The sequence below is a fragment of the Nerophis lumbriciformis genome, linkage group LG12 (assembly GCF_033978685.3).
Source record: "Nerophis lumbriciformis linkage group LG12, RoL_Nlum_v2.1, whole genome shotgun sequence".
NCBI lineage: Eukaryota > Metazoa > Chordata > Actinopteri > Syngnathiformes > Syngnathidae > Nerophis > Nerophis lumbriciformis.
This window is the reverse complement of record NC_084559.2, coordinates 26,800,639-26,821,218: the sequence shown is the minus strand read 5'-3', so window position 1 is coordinate 26,821,218 and position 20,580 is coordinate 26,800,639. Positions and strand designations below refer to the sequence as shown.

Sequence of the window (20,580 nt, the reverse complement as noted above, 5' to 3'; positions counted from 1 at the left end):
CAATATCTGGCAATTGGAACTTTACCACCTTTAGCCAATGCTGATTGGTGGAGAATGAGAAAGTGATATGTGGGCGTGTCTAGAAGACTGTAAGATGGTGTGCAATCTGGAGATAAACAATATTGGAACTAGTAAACACTGCTGTAGATGTGCTGAGGTCACAATAAAGTTAAACAAATAGTGTCAGAAATTGTGAGACTCTGCTGGGGCGATACAATGATAATGTGCCATATTTTACTGACGGTAATGGTAAAAGTGTTAAAAGAGTGCTAATGATTTTGTCACTAGAGAAAAAATAATGACAAAAAAGCAACAGTGTAACAAACATTTTAATAAAAATGTCTGTGTGATAAACTACTCCAGATTTCAAGCACAATAGTTTCTAATCTCGACCTGAACTAATGCGGTCTACATGATGTGTCTTTAATGCAATTTCACAAGCCAAAAACTATGTTATAATTAATCTTTACACAACGTCTCTCCCCCTCCCCGCACGCACAATTTGTTGTGTTTTTAACCTTCTTAACCCTGAACGTACATTGAAAATACACGCAACCCTAACTCAAAATGCCGGACATTTGAGGCATTTAAGAAACACCGACCGACAGCCCCGCAAAAGATGACATGTCCGGTGAAAAGAGGACGTATGGTCAGGACCTAGCCCGGACGTGAAATCGATCGCTGCTAGCATGCTAGCAGCGATCGATTTCACGTCCGGTGAAACCGATCGCTGCTAGTCCTCTTTTGCTAACATGCTAGCAGCTAACGAGCTACGTACAGACTGACCATACGTCCTCTTTTCACCGGACATGTCATCTTTTGCTGGGCTGTCAGGGCGGAGTTTCATAAATGCCTCAAATGTCTGGCATTTTGAGTATTGTTTACACAACGTGCAGTACGCTACTTAATATGTCCGTGTGGAAACTCGTTCGGTACACTTCCGCACCGAAACAAAAACCCCGTGCCGAAACGGTTCGATACAAATACACGTACCGTTACACCCCTAATATTTTGATTATTGTTTCTCAGCTGTTTGTAAATGTTGCAGTTTATAAATAAAAGTTAAAAAAAATAAAATAATAATAATAATAATAATAAATAGCCTTTGCGCATGCGCATAGCATACATCCAACAAATCGATGACTAAATTAATCGCCAACTATTTTTATAATCGATTTTAATCGATTTAATCGATTAGCTGTTGCAGCCCTAATTAAATCCCTCTGCAGTGGTCATCTGAAGTGAAATCATTGCTGGATTTGTTTGCCGGCTCATTAGACTGCTTCAGTCTGATAACTCATGCAGTCAGGCTAATGATGATGCATAAACAGAAAGCACACATTTTAGTCACAATCTTGGCTTTAGTAAGCTATTTATAAAACCACTCAGCTTTAGGGGGAAACTGCTTAGTCAGGGCCAGGCTCACAATGGCATTAGTGTTGGATGCTCATTAAGATAAGAGACTATCTGCGAGAGCGATCAGACTGACTGACAATAAGATACGCTGAAACGGCAGACATCAGGCCTACGAGAGGCGAGGTAAGTACATGACACCTGCAGTCAGTCGCAAGATAGATAGAGCTGACCTGCCTGCACAATGAGTAAAAAGTGACAAGTAAAGTCAGCCATACATGCTTATTGACTGACACAGTAGGATAATCCCAGACATTTTGCCACTTGTGGGACAAAATCTATGGAGATGGCGAGACACACCGACACGGAGGCGCCCTTAACTGACACATACCCATACATAAACAGCATGCTAATGATTGACTTACCCCGTAGAGGAGATTTCATGGCAGCTTCTACCATGCCCACCAGTAGCTGCAGGCTCTTGGGGTCTTGGGCCAGGCCGGAGGCGAAGGCAGCCAGTGCGTCGGCATGGCGACCGAGGTACTGAAGGGCAACACCCTGTCGGAAGTATGCCTGTGGAAGGGGAGAGAGGAAACAAATTTAAGTCATGGCAGCCTATCGGGTATATTTTACACACCATGATTCGGATTCTGGGCAGCACGGTAGAACAGGGTTAGTGCATGTGCCTCACAATACGACTGGATCTTTCTGTGTGGAGTTTGCATGTTCTCCCCGTGACTGCGTGGGTTCCCTCCGGGTATTCCGGCTTCCTCCCACCTCCAAAAACATGCACCTGGGGATAGGTTGATTGGCAACACTAAATTGGCCCTAGTGCATACTTGCCAACCCTCCCGGATTTTCCGGGAGACTCCCGAAATTCAGCGCCTCTCCCGAAAACCTCCCAGGACAAATTTTCTCCCGAAAATCTCCCGAAATTCAGGCGGAGCTGGAGGCCACGCCCCCTCCAGCTCCATGCGGACCTGAGTGACGTGTCGACAGCCTGTTTTCACGTCCGCTTTCCCACAATATAAACAGCGTGCCTGCCCAATCACGTTATAACTGTAGAATGATCGAGGGCGAGTTCTTGGTTTCTTATGTGGGTTTATTGTTAGGCAGTTTCATTAACGTCCTCCCAGCGCGGCAACAACACACAACAACAGCAGTCACATTTTTGTCTACCGTAAACAGCAATGTTGTGACACTCTTAAACAGGACAATACTGCCATCTACTGTACATGCATATGTGACAATAACATCTACGGCTTTTAGAGAGTGCACAACTGCGCACACAATAAAGAGACAAAGCAGAATGCATCATCAGAGAGGGTGTTCATCATGGTTAGGATAATTGTGACAGAGAATAGAACAAGGATGGACAATTCAACCCTTAACTCAACAATGAGTAGATGAGTGCTATGTGTGTGTATATGTGGAAATAAATGAACACTGAAATTCAAGTATTTCTCTTATATATATGTATATATATATATAATAAAATAAATATATATATATAGCTATAATTCACTGAAAGTCAAGTATTTCTTATATATATCTTTATATATATAAGAAATACTTGACTTGGTGAATTCTAGCTGTAAATATACTCCTCCCCTCTTAACCACGCCCCCAACCACGCCCCCGCCCCACCCCCGACCACACCCCTCCCCCACCTCCCGAAATCGGAGGTCTCAAGGTTGGCAAGTATGCCCTAGTGTGTGAATGTGAGCGTGAATGTTGTCTGTCTATCTGTGTTGGCCCTGTGATGAGGTGGCGACTTGTCCAGGGTGTACCCCGCCTTCCGCCCGAATGCAGCTGAGATAGGCTCCAGCACCCCCCGCAACCCCGAAAGGGACAAGCGGTAGAAAATGGATAGATGGAAGGATTCGTATTCTCATAAAACCTCTCTATTTTGTGCTGACAAAGGGCGTGTTCTCTTTAATTGGATTATACTTTTTTACACAAATGTGCTGCATTTGAGCTGGGTGGCTTCTTGGGAAATCCAGTTGTCTCACATTTCTAAATAAAAGACATTAATAGTGCACCGGTGCTAAAGGAACACTTCAGAGGGAGAGAGAGAGAAGGGAGAATGAGTTATTCCAGTCGGCCCATGGAGCACTGAATAATGTCCATAAATACTTAAGAGTGAGCATTTCCTTTGTCAGAGCGTTGTTATAAAGCAATAACACAAGTGCACAGTACAAGTGCGAGGATGCCTGATTTTGTTGTTGAAGCAGACACACATAACCGGCATTTGTCATTCAGTCACATTGTTGACAATAGAATAATTACGTAGCACATAACCTGACATCCTCTCGCAAGAGTACAGACCTTGTATTTTCTAGACCCAAAGTCGGCAACTCGTGGCTCGTCAGCCTCTTCAATGTGGCTCCCTATGAGATTTTTTTAATACAAGATCTGGACAAATGTTAAGTTCAAGTCCCAACGATAGTCACACACACACTAGGTGTGGTGAAATTATCCTCTGCATATGACCCATTCCTACGCTTACCCCCCTGGGAGGTGAGGGGAGCAGTGAGCAGCAGCGGTGGCCGCGCTCGGGAATAATTTTTGGTGATTTAACCCCCAATTCCAACCCTTGATGCTGAGTGCCAAGCAGGGAGGTAATGGGTCCCATTTTTATAGTCTTTGGTATGACTCGGCCGGTGATTGAACTCACAACCTTCCAGTCTCAGGGCGGACACTCTAACCACAAGGCCACTGAGTGCATTTCTGAACAGCGTTTTCAAATTTTCCGACTGTCTGTAAGGCCATGAAAGTGTGCAGACTGTGTTTTTTGTATTGTTGTTCCACTTTTATAGGTTTATAATAAGGATGTCCGATAATATCGGACTGCCGATATTATCAGCCGATAAATGGTTTAAAATGTAATATCGGAAATTATCGGTATTGGTTTCAAAATTATCAGTATCGGTTTCAAAAAGTAAAATGTATGACTTTTTAAAACGCAGCTGTGTACACGGACGTAGGGAGAAGTGCAGAACGCCAATAAATCTTAAAGGCACTGCCTTTGCGTGCCGGCACAATCACATAATATCTACGGCTTTTCACACACACAAGTGAATGCACAAGTGGTCACACTGAGGGTGGCCGTATAAACAACTTTAACACTGTTACAAATATGCGCCACACTGTGAACCCACACCAAACAAGAATGACAAACACATTTCGGGAGAACATCCGCACCGTAACACAACATAAACACAACAGAACAAATACCCAGAACCCCTTGCAGAACTAACTCATCCGGGACGCTATACACCCCCCGCTACCCCCCTCCACCTCAACCCCACCCCCCCAACCCCGCCCACCTCAACCTCCTCATGCTCTCTCAGAGAGAGCATGTCCCAAATTCCAAGATGCTGTTTTGAGGCATGTTAAAAAAAAATAATATACTTTGTGTCTTCAATAATAAATATGGCAGTGCCATGTTGGCATTTTTTTTCCATAACTTGAGTTGATTTATTTTGGAAAACCTTGTTACATTGTTTAATGCATCACAACAAAATTAGGCAAAATAATGTGTTAATTCCACGACTGTATATATCGGTATCGGTTGATATCGGTAATTAAGAGTTGGACAAAATCGTAATATCGGATATCGGCAAAAAAAGCCATTATCGGACATCTTCTGTGGGTTTCTGGCAGCCTTTACGCTTTGCAAAACCTGTTTTTGGGGGGGGGGGGTTTTGCCTTTTGGTTGGGGACCCTTTGGGACTGTGTGACAAGCGGTGGCACTTCCGTGACTTCTGCGGTGCTTTTTTGTGAACTTCTGGATCTGCCTCCCGGGAGCCTTTTGGCCATGGAGACCAGCTGCTGGGTCTCTGCCACACCAGAGTTCGTTTAGAGAGACTGGAGGAGATGTGGATGAAGAGACAAGGCTGCAGAGCTTATCAGTGTCTTGGCCGAATGAGCAGGTATCGGATAGGTATCGATCTCCTTAGACGTATCCTCGGTCATCCATGCAGACTGGACACTGGCCGAGAGTTGGTGGGCGGCCGAGGGTCTCTTGGTTGCTTTGTTGGGTCTGCTCCTGTCTCTGGCCATGCTCCCCCCACCCCAGCAGACGATGGCGTGGAACACCGCAGAGGCCACCACAGTGTATATGTTTTTCTTTGTTTTACTTTTGTGGCTGTGTGTAGAAGTGGCTGGTTGCATCAGCTCTTCTCTTTTAATGTCTTTAAAGGGGAACATTATCACAATTTCAGAAGGGTTAAAACCATTAAAAATCAGTTTCTTATTTTATTTTTCGAAGTTTTTTTCAAAATTTTACCCATCACGCAATATCCCTAAAAAAAGCTTCAAAGTGCCTGATTTTAACCATCGTTATATACACCCGTCCATTTTCCTGTGACGTCACATAGTGATGCCAACACAAACAAACATGGCGCATAGAACCGCAAGCTATAGTGACATTAGCTCGGATTCAGACTCGGATTTCAGTGGTTTAAGCGATTCAACAGATTACGCATGTATTGAAACGGACGGTTGTAGTGTGGAGGCAGGTAGCGAAAACGTAATTGAAGAAGAAACTGAAGCTATTGAGCCATATCGGTTTGAACCGTATGCAAGCGAAACCGACGAAAACGACACGACAGCCAGCGACACGGGAGAAAGCGAGGACGAAATCGGCGATCGCCTTCTAACCAACGATTGGTATGTGTTTGTTTGGCATTAAAGGAAACTAACAACTATGAACTAGGTTTACAGCATATGAAATACATTTGGCAACAACATGCACTTTGAGAGTGCAGAGAGCCAAATTTTCATCAATTAATGTATTCTGTAGACATACCCTCATTTTCCTGAAAGCTGATCTGTTCAGTCTTGGAGTTGATGTCAGCAGGCCAGGGAAGCTAGGGTCGATATTCTTCTCTTGATCATCTTCGGTGGCATACGGGACGGTGTGAGCCAAGACATCCAGGGGGTTTAGCTCGCTCGTCTGCGGGAACAAACTGCCGCCATTGCTTGCCGTGCTACCAAGGCCCTTTGTCCCTGAATTGCTTACACACTCCGGCAGATTCAATGGGGGTCTGGCGGCAGATTTCTTTGACTTTATCGTTGGAAAGGCATCTGCTTTGAGTGTCACAGGCTATCCACACATTCTTGCCATCTCCGTAGTAGCATAGCTTTCGTCGGTAAAGTGTACGGAACAAACGTCAGATTTCTTGCCACTTTCGCATCTTTGGGCCACTGGTGCAACTTGAAACCGTCCCTGTTCGTGTTGTTACACCCTCCGACAACACACCGACGAGGCATGATGTCTCCAAGGTACGGAAAACAGTCGAAAAAACGGAAAATAACAGAGCTGATTTGACTCGGTGTTTGTAATGTGTTTGAGGAAATGGCGGATTGCTTCCCGATGTGACGTCACAACGTGACGTCATCGCTCCGAGAGCGAATAATAGAAAGGCGTTTAATTCGCCAAAATTCACCCATTTAGAGTTCGGAAATCGGTTAAAAAAATATATGGTCTTTTTTCTGCAACATCAAGGTATATATTGACGCTTACATAGGTCTGGTGATAATGTTCCCCTTTAATGGCCTTTGTGTTCTTTGATGTTTCCCTCTTACACACATATGTTTATGTGTGCTATGGCTATGAGGTTTTTTTCTTCCTTGGCCACAATCTGGACCCCATCTCCAGGTGCCCAGGCTCAGACAGAAATGTTTTTTTTTCTCATCTTTTTTGTAAGAGGCGCCGGAAGTTGGCAGACCCGTCAGCGACCCTGTTCTGTCTCCCTGTAATGTTTGTCGGATCTTGAATGGGATTGTGCTGAAAATCTTCATTTCCCCTCGAGGATCGTTAAAGTAATTCTGATTCTGATTCTGGTTTACGGTCATGTAAATGATGTGCGTCCCAAAGTCACCAGCCTTGGCGTCACTATAGACAGTGATTTTAAACTTGACAAACAAGTCAATGGCGTTTTAAAATCGTGTTTTTATCATCTTCGTATTTTAGCAAAGGTAAAACCGTTTTTATCTTTCAACCTTTTTGTTCAAGTTGTGCATGCTTTTATTTCAAGTCGCCTGGACTACTGCAATGCACTTTATGCTGGCATTAGCCAAAAAGCTCTCTCCCGGTTGCAGTTAGTCCAGAACGCGGCAGCACGACTTTTAACAGGGGCCAGGAAACGCAAGCATATAACCCCAATTCTTCAGAGTTTGCACTGGCTCCCTGTTCATTTTAGAATTGATTTTAAAACCTTGCCGTTTGTTTTTAAAGCTTTACATGGACTGGCACCTCATTATATCTCGGACCTCATCCAAATTTACACTCCTGCGCGCGCTCTGAGGTCCGAGAGCCAGCTCCAGCTCATGGTGCCCAAGACCAGACTTAAAACCAGGGGAGACTGGGCCTTCTCTGTGGTCGGCCCTAAGCTCTGGAACACTCTGCCCCTCCATGTTCCAACTGCTCCCACAGAGGAGTGTTTTAAGTCTCGTCTTAAGACCCACTTATATTCTTTGGCTTTTAAAGGGGAACATTATCACCAGACCTATGTAAGCGTCAATAAATACCTTGATGTTGCAGAAGAAAGACCATATATTTTTTTAACCGATTTCTGAACTCTAAATGGGTGAATTTTGGCGAATTAAATATTCGCTCTCGGAGCGATGACGTCACAACGTGACGTCACATCAGGAAGCAATCCGCCATTTTCTCAAACACCGGGTCAAATCAGCTCTGTTATTTTCCGTTTCTTCGACTGTTTTCCGTACCTTGGAGACATCATGTCTCGTCGGTGTGTTGTCGGAGGGTGTAACAACACGAACAGGGACGGATTCAAGTTGCACCAGTGGCCCAAAGATGCGAAAGTGGCAAGAAATTGGACGTTTGTTCCGCACACTTTACCGACGAAAACTATGCTACGACAGAGATGGCAAGAATGTGTGGATATCCTGCGACACTCAAAGCAGATGCATTTCCAACGATAAAGTCAAAGAAATCTGCCGCCAGACCCCCATTGAATCTGCCGGAGTGTGGACCTCGGTAGCACGGCAAGCAATGGCGGCAGTTTGTTCCCGCAGACGAGCGAGCTAAACCCCCCTGGATGTCTTGGCTCACACCGTCCCAAGATGATCAAGAGAAGAATATCGACCCTAGCTTCCCTGGCCTGCTGACATGAGGGTATGTCTGCAGAATATATTAATTGATGAAAATTGGGCTGTCTGCAATCTCAAAGTGCATGTTGTTGCCAAATGTATTTCATATGCTGTAAACCTAGTTCATAGTTGTTAGTTTCCTTTAATGCCAAACAAACACATACCATTTGTTGGTTAGAAGGCGATCGCCAAATTCGTCCTCGCTTTCTTCCGTGTCGCTGGCTGTCGTGTCGTTTTCGTCGGTTTCGCTTGCATACGGTTCTAACCGATATGGCTCAATAGCTTCAGTTTCTTCTTCAATTTCGTTTTCGCTACCTGCCTCCACACTACAACCATCCGTTTCAATACATTCGTAATCTGTTGAATCGCTTAAGCCGCTGAAATCAGAGTCTGAATCCGAGCTAATGTCGCTATAGCTTGCTGTTCTATGCGCCATGTTTGTTTGTGTTGGCTTCACTATGTGACGTCACAGGAAAATGGACGGGTGGTTAAAATCAGGCACTTTAAAGCTTTTTTTTAGAGATATTGCGTGATCGGTAACATTTTGAAAAAAACTTCAAAAAATATAATAAGCCACTGGGAATTGATTTTTAATGGTTTTAACAATTCTGAAATTGTGATAATGTTCCCCTTTAACACTGCGTGAGTTGTGTGGTCCTCTGTTGTCCTCTGTGTTTTTATAAATTTTGATTTCTTTTTAATGTTTTAATTGGTTTTACCCTTTAAAATTGTTTTTAATCATATTCATTGTTATATTGTTTTTATATTTATTTATTTTTTGTTTTTATTCAGTCATTGGCAGAGCTAAGGATAATATTTGAATATTGTTTTTAATATTGTTGTGCAGCACTTTGGAAATGTTTTTGTTGTTTAGATGTGCTTTTTAAATAAAGTGGATTGGATTGGATTGGATGAAACTACACGACCAGCGCTGTATTTTAAGGGGCTAGTGTATTAGTAAAAAAGCAGATTTACAAAGAAGGGGGAAAAAAAAATTTCGACACTGCAGTTTTCTGTCAATTTAGATTATTATTCGATTAATGGCCCAGCCCTCACCACTGGCTTTTAAATTCAGTTTGATGTATATTTTCTTTTTACTCCCAAGTATAAACGAGCAACGTTCAAAGTGGCACTTCTCGTGCGAGCTCCCGGCCCCATTAAAGAGCAGTGCGGGCTGCCACTGTGAACATCCAACAGCCAACGTCAAAACAACTTCACGGCGGTCGCTCTCCAAGGTAAATGCTGTGCAATAATAAATTACTTCATTAAAAACTGTCTAAATGTTTGCTTTTCTTTTTAAAAGGCATATGTTACCATGTTTGAATTAGCGTGTTTTGGGGGGGGGGGGGGGGGGGGGGGGGGACGGAGCGCGGATTAAATTGATTTAAATGTATTTCAATGGGCAATGTTGATTTACTGAGTGTTTTGCGTTACAAGTCATATGAGCTCGTAAGTTCAGGTACCATGGTAACGTTGCTTGGATGGCAACATATGTTGCTCCAAAACCTGTATGTACCTTTCAGCATTAATGGCGCCTTCACAGATGTGTAAGTTACCCATGCCTTGGACACTAATACACCCCCATACCATCACAGATGCTGGCTTTTCAACTTTGCGCCTAGAACAGTCCGGATGGTTCTTTTCCTCTTTGTTCCGGAAGACATGACATCCGCAGTTTCCAAATACAATTTGAAATGTGGACTCGTCAGACCACATAACATTTTTCCACTTTGCATCAGTTCATCTTAGATGAGCTCGGGCCCAGCGAAGCCGGCCGCGTTTCAGGGTGTTGTTGATAAATGGCTTTTGCTTTGCATAGTAGTTTTAAATTGCACTTACAGATGTAGCGACGAACTGTAATGATACCAAGTACAAGCACGTATCTAGTCGATACTACTATGATTACATCGATATTTTTTGGCATCACAACATTTTCTTTCATTTTTCTAAAATGTATATTATGTTTATAAACTCAGTAAATATGTCCCTGGACACATGAGGACTTTGAATATGACCAATGTATGATCCTGTAACTACTTGGTATCGGAGTGATACCCAAATTTGTGGTATCATCCAAAACTAATGTAAAGTATCAAACAACAGAAGAATAAGTGATTATTACATTTTAACAGAAGTGTAGATAGAATGTAAAAGAGAAAGTAAGCAGATATTAACAGTAAATGAACAAGTAGATTAATAATTAATTTTCTACCACTTGTCCTTAATAATGTTGAAAAAATAATAGAATGATAAATGACACAATATGTTACTGTCACGTTTGGGTCGCATCTTTACGGGGGTCGTTCTCCCAGGAATGCAGACGGACCACTAGGCGTGCAGGTAAAAACATGATTTAATTCTCAAAATACCAAAGCAGTACAAACAAAACGGAACACAAGGCGAAGGCACAACGTGCTGATCGCACTTGGAGCTAATGCTACTTCTTAGCATGGACTACGGACAAGCAACACTCCGGTAACTGTGGCATGAAACAAACAAGACTTACGTAGCATGGCATGAAGCAAACACTTAGCATAAACTAGAGACAAGGAAAAACTCACGTAACAGGTGCATGTAGCAAACAATGACGCCAGGCCGACTGACCGGCAAAGGCAGGCTTAAATAATGCCTCTGATTAGTGCTCGGGTAGCAGGTGAGCAGGCAAACACTAATCAGAGACAGGTGAACATAATGAGTAGGGATGTCCGATAATGGCTTTTTGCCGATATCCGATATTCCGATATTGTCCAACTCTTTAATTACCGATGCCAATATCAACCGATATATACAGTCGTGGAATTAACACATTATTATGTCTAATTTGGACAACCAGGTATGGTGAAGATAAGGTACTTTTTAAATTTTTTTATAAAATAAGATAAATAAATTAAAAACATTTTCTTGAATAAAAAAGAAAGTAAAACAATATAAAAACAGTTACATAGAAACTAGTAATTAATGAAAATGAGTAAAATTAACTGTTAAAGGTTAGTATTATTAGTGGACCAGCAGCACACACAATCATGTGTGCTTACGGACTGTATCCCTTGCAGACTGTATTGATATATATTGATATATAATGTAGGAAGCAGAATATTAATAACAGAAATAAACAACCCTTTTGTGTGAATGAGTGTGAATGGGGGAGGAAGGTTGTTTGGCTTGGTGCACTAATTGTAAGTGTATCTTTTGTTTTTTATGTTAATTTAATTTAAAAAAAAACACAAAAAAAACCGATACCGACAATACAAAACCGATACCGATAATTTCCGATATTACATTTTAACGCATTTATCGGCCGATATTATCGGACATCTCTAATAATGAGCAACCATGGCAACCAAAACAAACTCAGAGGTGCACAAACAGGAACTAAAGGAGTCCAAAACTAACAGAAAACCCAAAACATGATCCGGACCACGGATCATGACAGTTACTGCATACGTCAGCAGACTAATTAGGAGCCTTTGTTTGCTTACTTACTAATAAAAGACAAGTTGTCTTGTATGTTCACTATTTTATTTAAAGACTTAACTGCAATAAGAAACATATGTTTAATGGACCCTAAGATTTTCTTTGTTAAAATAAAGCCAATAATGCAATGGTTCTTAACCTTGTTGGAGGTACCGAACCCCCACCAGTTTCATATGCACATTCACCGAACCCTTCTTTAGTGAAAAATAAAATGTTGGGGTTTTTTTCAAATTCAAGACAAAGTTATATGTTTTTGGTAACACTTTAGTATGGGGAACATATTCTAAGTAACAAAGACTTAATTTAGAGTTATTTGGTTAGGGTTAGGGTTATTTGGTTAGGGTTAGGGGGTTAGGCTTATAATAAGGCCATGCCGAATAAGGCATTAATAAGTACTTAATAATGACTAGTTAAGAGCCAATATGTTTCTAATTTGCATGTTAATAAGCAACTAATTAATGGTGAATATGTTCCCCATACTAAAGTGTTACCATGTTTTTTTACTGGTGCACAAAATGAACCGTGCATGAACATCACCTTGTTCAAACAACAAAACCAACACAGTGCATAAACTCACAACAAATTACACACCTGCAAATCAGCCTGACTTCTGCTGTTGTCGTATATGTAATACGCCGATAGGGAGAAGTTTTTATTTACACGATGAGTCAGTCGGTTGTGTCTTGACCTCCGCCGAACCCCTGAGCCCGACTCACCGAACCCCTAGGGTTCTATCGAACCCAGGTTAAGAACCACTGCAATAATGCAATTTTTTTGCGGTCCCCTTTATTTAGAAAAGTACCGAAAAGTATTGAAATAATTTTAGTACCGGTACCGGTACCAAAATATTGGTATCGTTACAACACTAATCTCTATAAAGTAGTGCTATAAAGTAGGTATGAAAATGCACTCATGTGGTTTCTCATAGAGAAAAAGGCAAGTGTGAGTCGTTGGCCTTGTCAGACTTTATAGCTGATTTTGATGCAGTTTACCAACAGTAGCACACAAAAACTGAACTTCATCCAGCTCGATCTTTTCAAGCCAAACCACTAAATCCTCCCCCAAAAGCCAGCAAACTGTCTCCGTGAAAAACGTTGGAAGTACACTTTTACGGCAGCAAAACGTGAGGAAGATGAGAGACGGGCTGTGAATAATACAACAACTGCGATTACCCGTACCGAGAGTTGTAACCTTTCTTTCTTTGGAGTTTTTTTTTTTAAATGTTTGTGCTTGTGTGCGGCGCAACAGCGGACCGGCCGACCATCTGGCAACGCTTGTCACTGCAGCAGCTCCAAAAGTGACACCAACACTAATTTGCTATTAGCATCTAGGAGGCCTATTCATTAGTCTTTACAAGCGCCCCTATTAGCCAGTTAGGAAGCCTGAGAGTGAAAAGAGCAAGAGGGTTCGCAAAAAATGAGACATGACGTTGAATTTATAGACAGCGGTGATTAATTTGACTTCCATCCAAGCACTCCCACGGACTTCCAATCTCCCCATCCCTGCACTTGCATCACGACCCCATTGAAAACAGCAATAGGACAGAAATGTAATGCAGGGCATTAATCTTTGTCCTGACGCTGTTATTATATGAGGAGAATGCTGGCCCGGGTATCCGCTCAATAATAATTGCATCCAGCGGAGTTTGGGCAGGACGCACCAGGCCCACAAACGTTCCGCCCTGGGGAACAAAAGACATTTAAAAGCGCTTTTCCCTTTGATTAGATTCATCCTACAGTATGTGCTCCAAGAGGTCTTTGCCTTTTATTCTCTCAAGCGGCAAGACTGGGAGAGAGAGAGAGAGAGAGAAAGAAAAAAAAGATGCATAAAAATCAAACAAAAGTTGGCATCCTTTCCTTTTACCTTGTTCTTTGCTACACACAGTTAAGGAGGTAAAATGCATCAAAATATTGCACACACAAGCAAAAGAAGGGATGCGTAAGTGAAAGAGCCGCCGCAAATATGACAGAATCAATGTGCCATATAGCCGTGTAAGATTTGCTTTTTCTTTCATTAATCCCCCGCTGCCTTCGCAGCGTATCATGCGTCTGCACGGATACGCACACACGCGGTACAACTCCGACTTTGGCATAATCCAACAAGTCAATTCGAGCAGTCTTCCTCATGAAACATAGATAGCCTTGAATTTACATTACAATATGTGCATACTAATGCAAGGAGATACTGGCAAGAGCTGCAAACTGGAACTGTCACGTTCCGCTAAAGAGCAGGAAAAAAAAGCATAATATTCAACTATAGGAGGTATATGTAGGGTATACCCGTATTAGTATAGTACCGCGATACTAATGAATCATTTATGGTACTATACCGCCTCTGAAACGTACCGGTCCCGCACCCCGCTCGCCCACGTTGAAGTCACGTCGTGACATTGCTGGTTTACGAGCAGACGAGCATGTTCGGCAGCACACAATCACAGAGTACTTACAAGCAGACACAGTGTGTAGACAGAAAAGGGAGAACGGACGCATTTTGGCTTAAAAACTAAAAATAAAGGGGAAGTTATAACACTGAAACGCCCTCAGGAAGAGGTGCTTTAAGACAATGGTCCCCAACCTTTTTGTAACTGTGGACCGGTCAACGCTTGAAAATTTGTCCCACGGACCGGGGAGGGGCATGGTATTTATTTTTAATTTTTGTATTTATTTTTGTCATAAAAAAATACAATCATGTGTGCTTACGGACTGTATCCCTGCAGACTGTATTGATATATATTGATATATAATGTAGAAACCAGAATATTAATAACAGAAAGAAACAACCATTTTGTGTGAATGAGTGTGAATGAGTATAAATGGGGGAGGGAGGTTTTTTTGGGTTGGTGCACTAATTGTAAGTGTATCTTGTGTTTTTTATGTTGAATTAATAAAATATATATATATATTTTTTTTTAATTTCTTCTGCGGCTTGTTACCAATCGATCCACGCCCGGTACCGGGCCACGGCCCGGTGGTTGGGGACCACTGCTTTAAGACATGGCTAGCTAGCTAACGGCTAAAGTCCATCCGTCGTCGGCAGTGTTTTAGCTACTCCTAAATCACTAATCCTGGTCTCCATGGCGACAAATAAGGTAAGTTTCTTACAAGTATCATCCCTGCAGGACGAGGAATAGCTAAACATGCTTCACTACACACCGTAGCTCACCGGCGTCAAAATGTAAATAAACGCCACGGGTGGATTTACACCTAACATCCACTGTAATGATACCAAGTACAGGCACGTATCTAGTCGATACTACTATGATTAGGTCGACATTTTTCATCTTCTTTCTGTCACGTTTTGGTTGCGGCTTACTGCGCGGTTCGTTTTCCCGGGATGCAAACGGACGACTCCGGACAGGACTTGCAGGTAGGAACATCATTTAATTCTCAAAAAACACTCAAAGAGGTACAAAAACAGAAAACCAACCGACGGAACAAGGTGCCAATCGCACTCGAAACTAAACTTAGCATAGGCTAGGAGACAAGCAAAACTTACGTGACGCGAGCATGAAGCAAACAAAGAAGCCAGACCGACTGACTGGCAAATGCAGACTTAAGTAATGTCTCTTGATGAGCAACAAGTGAGTGTCCCTCACACAAGAGGCAGGTGCAAATAATAAGTAGCCATGGTAATAAATTCAGGAGGTGCACAAACAGGAACTGAAGGATCCAAAACAAACAGAAAACACAAAACATGATCCAAACCACAGATCATCACACTTTCGTTTTTTTAAAATGTATATTATGTTTATAAACTCAGGAAATATGTCCCTGGACACATGAGGACTTTGAATATGACCAATGTATGATCCTGTAACGACTTGGTATCAAATTGATACCCACATTTGTGGTATCATCCAAAACTAATGTAAAGTATCAAACAACAGAAGAAGAAGTTATTATTACATTTTAACAGAAGTGTAAAACATGTTAAAAGAGCAAGTAAGCAGATATTAACAGTAAGTTAAAGTTAAAGCTAAAGTAGCAATGATTGTCACACACACACTAGGTGTGGCGAAATTATTATCTGCATTTGACCCATCACCCTTGATCACCCCCTGGGAGGTTAGGGGAGCAGTGTGCAGCACCGGTGGCCGTGCCCGGGAATCATTTTGGTGATTTAACCCCCAATTGCAACCCTTGATGGTGAGTGCCAAGCAGGAAGGTAATGGGTCCTATTTTTATAGTCTTTGGTATGACTCGGCCGGGGTTTGAACTCACAACCTACCGATCTCTAGGCGGACACAATAACGAACCACTAGGCCACTAAATGAATAAGTAGATTAATAATTCATTTTCTACCACTTGTTAATGTTGACAAAATAATAGAATGGAAAATGACACAATATGTTACTGCATATGTCAGCAGACTAATTAGGAGTCTTTGTTTGTTTACTTACAACTAAAAGACAAGTTGTCTTGTATGTTCACTATTTTATTCAAGGACTTAACTGCAATAAGAAACATATGTTTATGTACCCTAAGATTTGTTGTTAAAATAAAGCCAATAATGCAATTTTTTTGTGGTCCCCCTTTATTTAAAAAAGTACCGAAAAGTATCGAAATAATTTTAGTACTGGAACCAGTCCCAAAATATTGGTAGCGTTACAACACTAGTATGAGGTTAAGGGGTGTTCATTTATGAAAGGCTCCTAGCGTTAAATACCGGTACTTATGAATGACCCCTGATAAATATTCAAAATCTTTGCGGGAATAACCTAAATTCCAGACACCCTGAGAAACAACAACGCAGGCAACCAAGATTGCTATGTTCTTTGTAGGGATGGGATCTATGGCTCTCTGAAGGCAGCCGGATCTTGAAGAGCCATTCCTGTCAAAGAGCTGTTCAAAAGACTCATTGTTTAATATTTTTACAGTTTTTCAGAGGGTATTCAAGGGAATAGCAGTTATACGATAAGGTTTGGATCTAAATAACTTATATTTTCATCAATTCATACTCTTTGTGGGAAATATTCTAAAATATTCATTGTGATTTATTCTGGGTTGTGTATTTATAGTTAATATCTACATGCATTGACAGTCAGATCCTTATTTTGAATTTTTCTTCACCTAAGAAACTTAGTGGCCCTCCCCAAAAATACAGAGGCGACAAAAACATCCTTGTTTAAATGATTTTCTCTACTTTCATCTTCTGCTTTTGCCATTTTTAATACACAGTAGCGTAAAGTTCTTACTTATATCTGTCAGTAGACTAGCTATAAAAGCGCTAAAACATACCGGTGTAGTGAGTTTACATTATTCACCCAAGGAACTTTAGTTATTAGAGGGTTCCGGTCCGACGTTTTTTTCACGGGACACATTTACGGTTTTGATGTTGCATTATTGAGCCACGGATGAAGACATGCAGCTCCGTTGTTGATTTAAGTAAAGTCTGAATGTCATTAAAGGGGAACATTATCACCAGACCTATGTAAGCGTCAATATATACCTTGATGTTGCAGAAAAAAGACCATATATTTTTTTAACCGATTTCCGAACTCTAAATGGGTGAATTTTGGCGATGTGACGTTGTGACGTCACATCGGGAAGCAATCCGCCATTTTCTCACTTTCGTCGGTGTGTTGTCGGAGGGTGTAACAACACGAACAGGGACTGTGTCAAGTTGCACCAGTGGCCCAAAGATGCGAAAGTGGCAAGAAATTGGACGAAATTTGTTCAAAATACGAGGCTGTGGGGAAAGCCGACGAAATGGTCAGTCGTTTGTTCCGCACACTTTACCGACGAAAGCTATGCTACGACAGAGATGGCAAGAATGTGTGGATATCCTGCGACACTCAAAGCAGATGCTGACATCAACTCCAAAACTGGACAGATCAGCTTTCAGGAAAAGAGAGCGGATGAGGGTATGTCAACAGAATATATTAATTAAAGAAAACTTTATTCATCACTCGCGGTTTTACGTAAATTATTATACATAAACTGTGTTTACCAATAATTTAGCTTAAAAACATTTATTTTTTTCAATCATTCGAGTACATTCGGGTAGTCTTGTGTAATGCAGTATTTTGTGTCTATTTAGGTATGGTTAACCTGAGTGCTGAAATCGTGGAAAAATATATGTTCTTAGCGCGCCTGAAATGGGCTGTCTGCACTCTCAAAGTGCATGTTGTTGCCAAATGTATTTCATATGCTGTAAACCTAGTTCATAGTTGTTAGTTTCCTTTAATGCCAAACAAACACATACCAATCGTTGGTTAGAAGGCGATCGGCGAATTTGTCCTCGCTTTCTCCCGTGTCGCTGGCTGTCGTGTCGTTTTTGTCGGTTTCGCTTGCATACGGTTCAAACCGATATGGCTCAATAGCTTCAGTTTCTTCTTCAATTTCGTTTTCGCTACCTGCCTCCACACTACAACCATCTGTTTCAATACATGCGTAATCTGTTGAATCGCTTAAGCCGCTGAAATCCGAGTCTGAATCCGAGCTAATGTCGCTATAGCTTGCTGTTCTATCAGCCATGTTTGTTTGTATTGGCATCACTATGTGACGTCACAGGAAAATGGACGGGTGTATATAACGATGGTTAAAATCAGGCACTTTGAAGCTTTTTTTAGGGATATTGCGCGATGGGTAAAATTTTTAAAAAAACTTCGTAAAATAAAATAAGCCACTGGGAACTGATTTTTAATGGTTTTAACCCTTCTGAAATTGTGATAATGTTCCCCTTTAAAACAGTTTTGACACTCCTTCCACTCCCGTCCTTGCACGGTACACCGCTACAACAAAGATGACGGGGAGAAGACGCTGTCGAAGGTGAGCCACGTAAATAAGACCGCCAACAATACGGCGCATCCTGAAGCGACTGTCAGAAATGTACTTGAAAATGGTCTGTAAAACATAACCTATGCAACATTTTTACCAAGGAATCTCCATTACGTGTTACGTGTTTTAAATTTAGAAAAAAAAATCATAATATGACCCCTTTAATGCGCCTTTTGTGCGCCTTTGGTCCGAAAAATACGGTACTTAACAAAACCAGAACAGAACAATGACCTACAAAAGTGCATCTCAATGTTGCTAAGTTTCTTTCGACACTGGCTCACTTTGTCGGCTTTTTTAGTCGGTTTGACTCCAGTTCAGTCAGTTTATAAAAAAAGGCTCCCAAAAGAACGGCGTGCGACTGGAATCGGTTCAAAAGACTCGACTCGTTCGCCAACGTCACGTTTGTTTGATATGCCCGCCGTCTCTCTTTTCCTGCTTCCTTTACATTGTCCTTGTTTTTGGCACACTCTGGATTTACCTCACAAAGCAGTCTTCCAGTAAATGCAAGCGCCATCTGGCAACTAGCCTGACTTCCTGCCGTGGAAAATCACCTAAACCAGTGGTCCCCAACCACCGGTACCGGTCCGCGGACCGATTGGTACCGGGCCGCACAAGGAAAAAATAAAAAATAAAATAAAAAATGTGTATTAAATCAACATAAAAACACAATATACACACTATATATCAATGTATATCAATATAGTCTGCAGGGATACAGTCCATAAGCACACATGATTGTATTTCTTTATTTAAAAAAATAAAAATAAAAAATAAAAAAATAATAAAAAAAAATTTCAAGCGTTGACCGGTCCGCAGCTACAAAAAGGTTGGGGACCACTGACCTAAACAATAAAAAACAAACAAAGTGGCCCCAGTACCAACACTAGATAGATAGATAGATAGATAGATAGATAGATAGATAGATAGATAGATAGATAGATAGTACTTTGTTGATTCCTTCAGGAGAGATCCCTCAGGAAAATGTAAATTCCAGCAGCAGTGTACAGAATTGAGATCAAATTTAAAAAGTAAAAAGTAAATAATGGGGGTATAAATGGAAATAAAATAGAAAATATTACAATAAGAATAGGAATAAAAAGCAACAATAAAAATACAAATACAACAGTAAAAATAAGAATATAACAAGAGAAACTAGGCAGTAGTGACCATGTTATGAAAAAGTATTGCACTGTTATTGTTTTGCATCCCCTGTCATCCTAGTACCCCCTAGTAGTTTTTTAGCCTACTAGTCTTGCACTTGGGATGAAGCAGTCCAGCACTGAACAGGCTCCTCTGGCTACTGACAACGGTATGCAAAGGGTGACTGGCATCATCCATGATGTTATGTTATGTTATGTTATGTTATGTTATTTCCATTTATTATGCGCCCCCCCCGACCAACTGTTACATCAGCCCGAGTAGAGAAACAAAAAACCAGAAACAGAGACTGAGACACACAAAGGAATCTAAAATAAACATTTAAGACTCACAACGAACACATATATCAAAAGTCATCTGCGGTAAAAAGGTGAGTTTTAAGCTGTGCTCTAAAAGAGTCCAGAGTGGTGGCGGACTTGATATTCAGAGGGAGCTTATTCCATAGCCTAGGTGCCATCACTGAGAAAGCACGGTCTCCCCTTTGTCACTAGGTTTGACCGTGGGACCTTCAGGGTCATCTGGTTGTCAGATCTAAGGCAACGACCAAGCCTGGAGCTGGCAGGTTTGATGTAAGCTGGGGCGAGACCATTGAGCGCTTTGGATACATACGTGAGGATCTTAAATTTCACTCTGTGCTTCACTGGGATCCAGTGAAGGGAGAAGAGGATGGGAGAAATGTGTTCCTTCATTTTTG

The 20,580-nt window shown here is 41.5% G+C and overlaps 1 protein-coding gene across 3 annotated transcripts in view; it reads right to left on the bottom strand.

Moving 5' to 3' along the window:
- LOC133623169 (tetratricopeptide repeat protein 28-like) overlaps positions 1-20,580 on the bottom strand; it is a 632,620-nt gene that overhangs the window by 224,280 nt on the left and 387,760 nt on the right. For all 3 annotated transcript variants that reach the window (XM_061986219.1, XM_061986220.1, XM_061986221.1), the window contains one exon: positions 1,779-1,926. In XM_061986219.1, the coding sequence (XP_061842203.1) occupies positions 1,779-1,926 (148 nt within the window). The remainder of the gene's footprint in view (positions 1-1,778; positions 1,927-20,580) is intronic.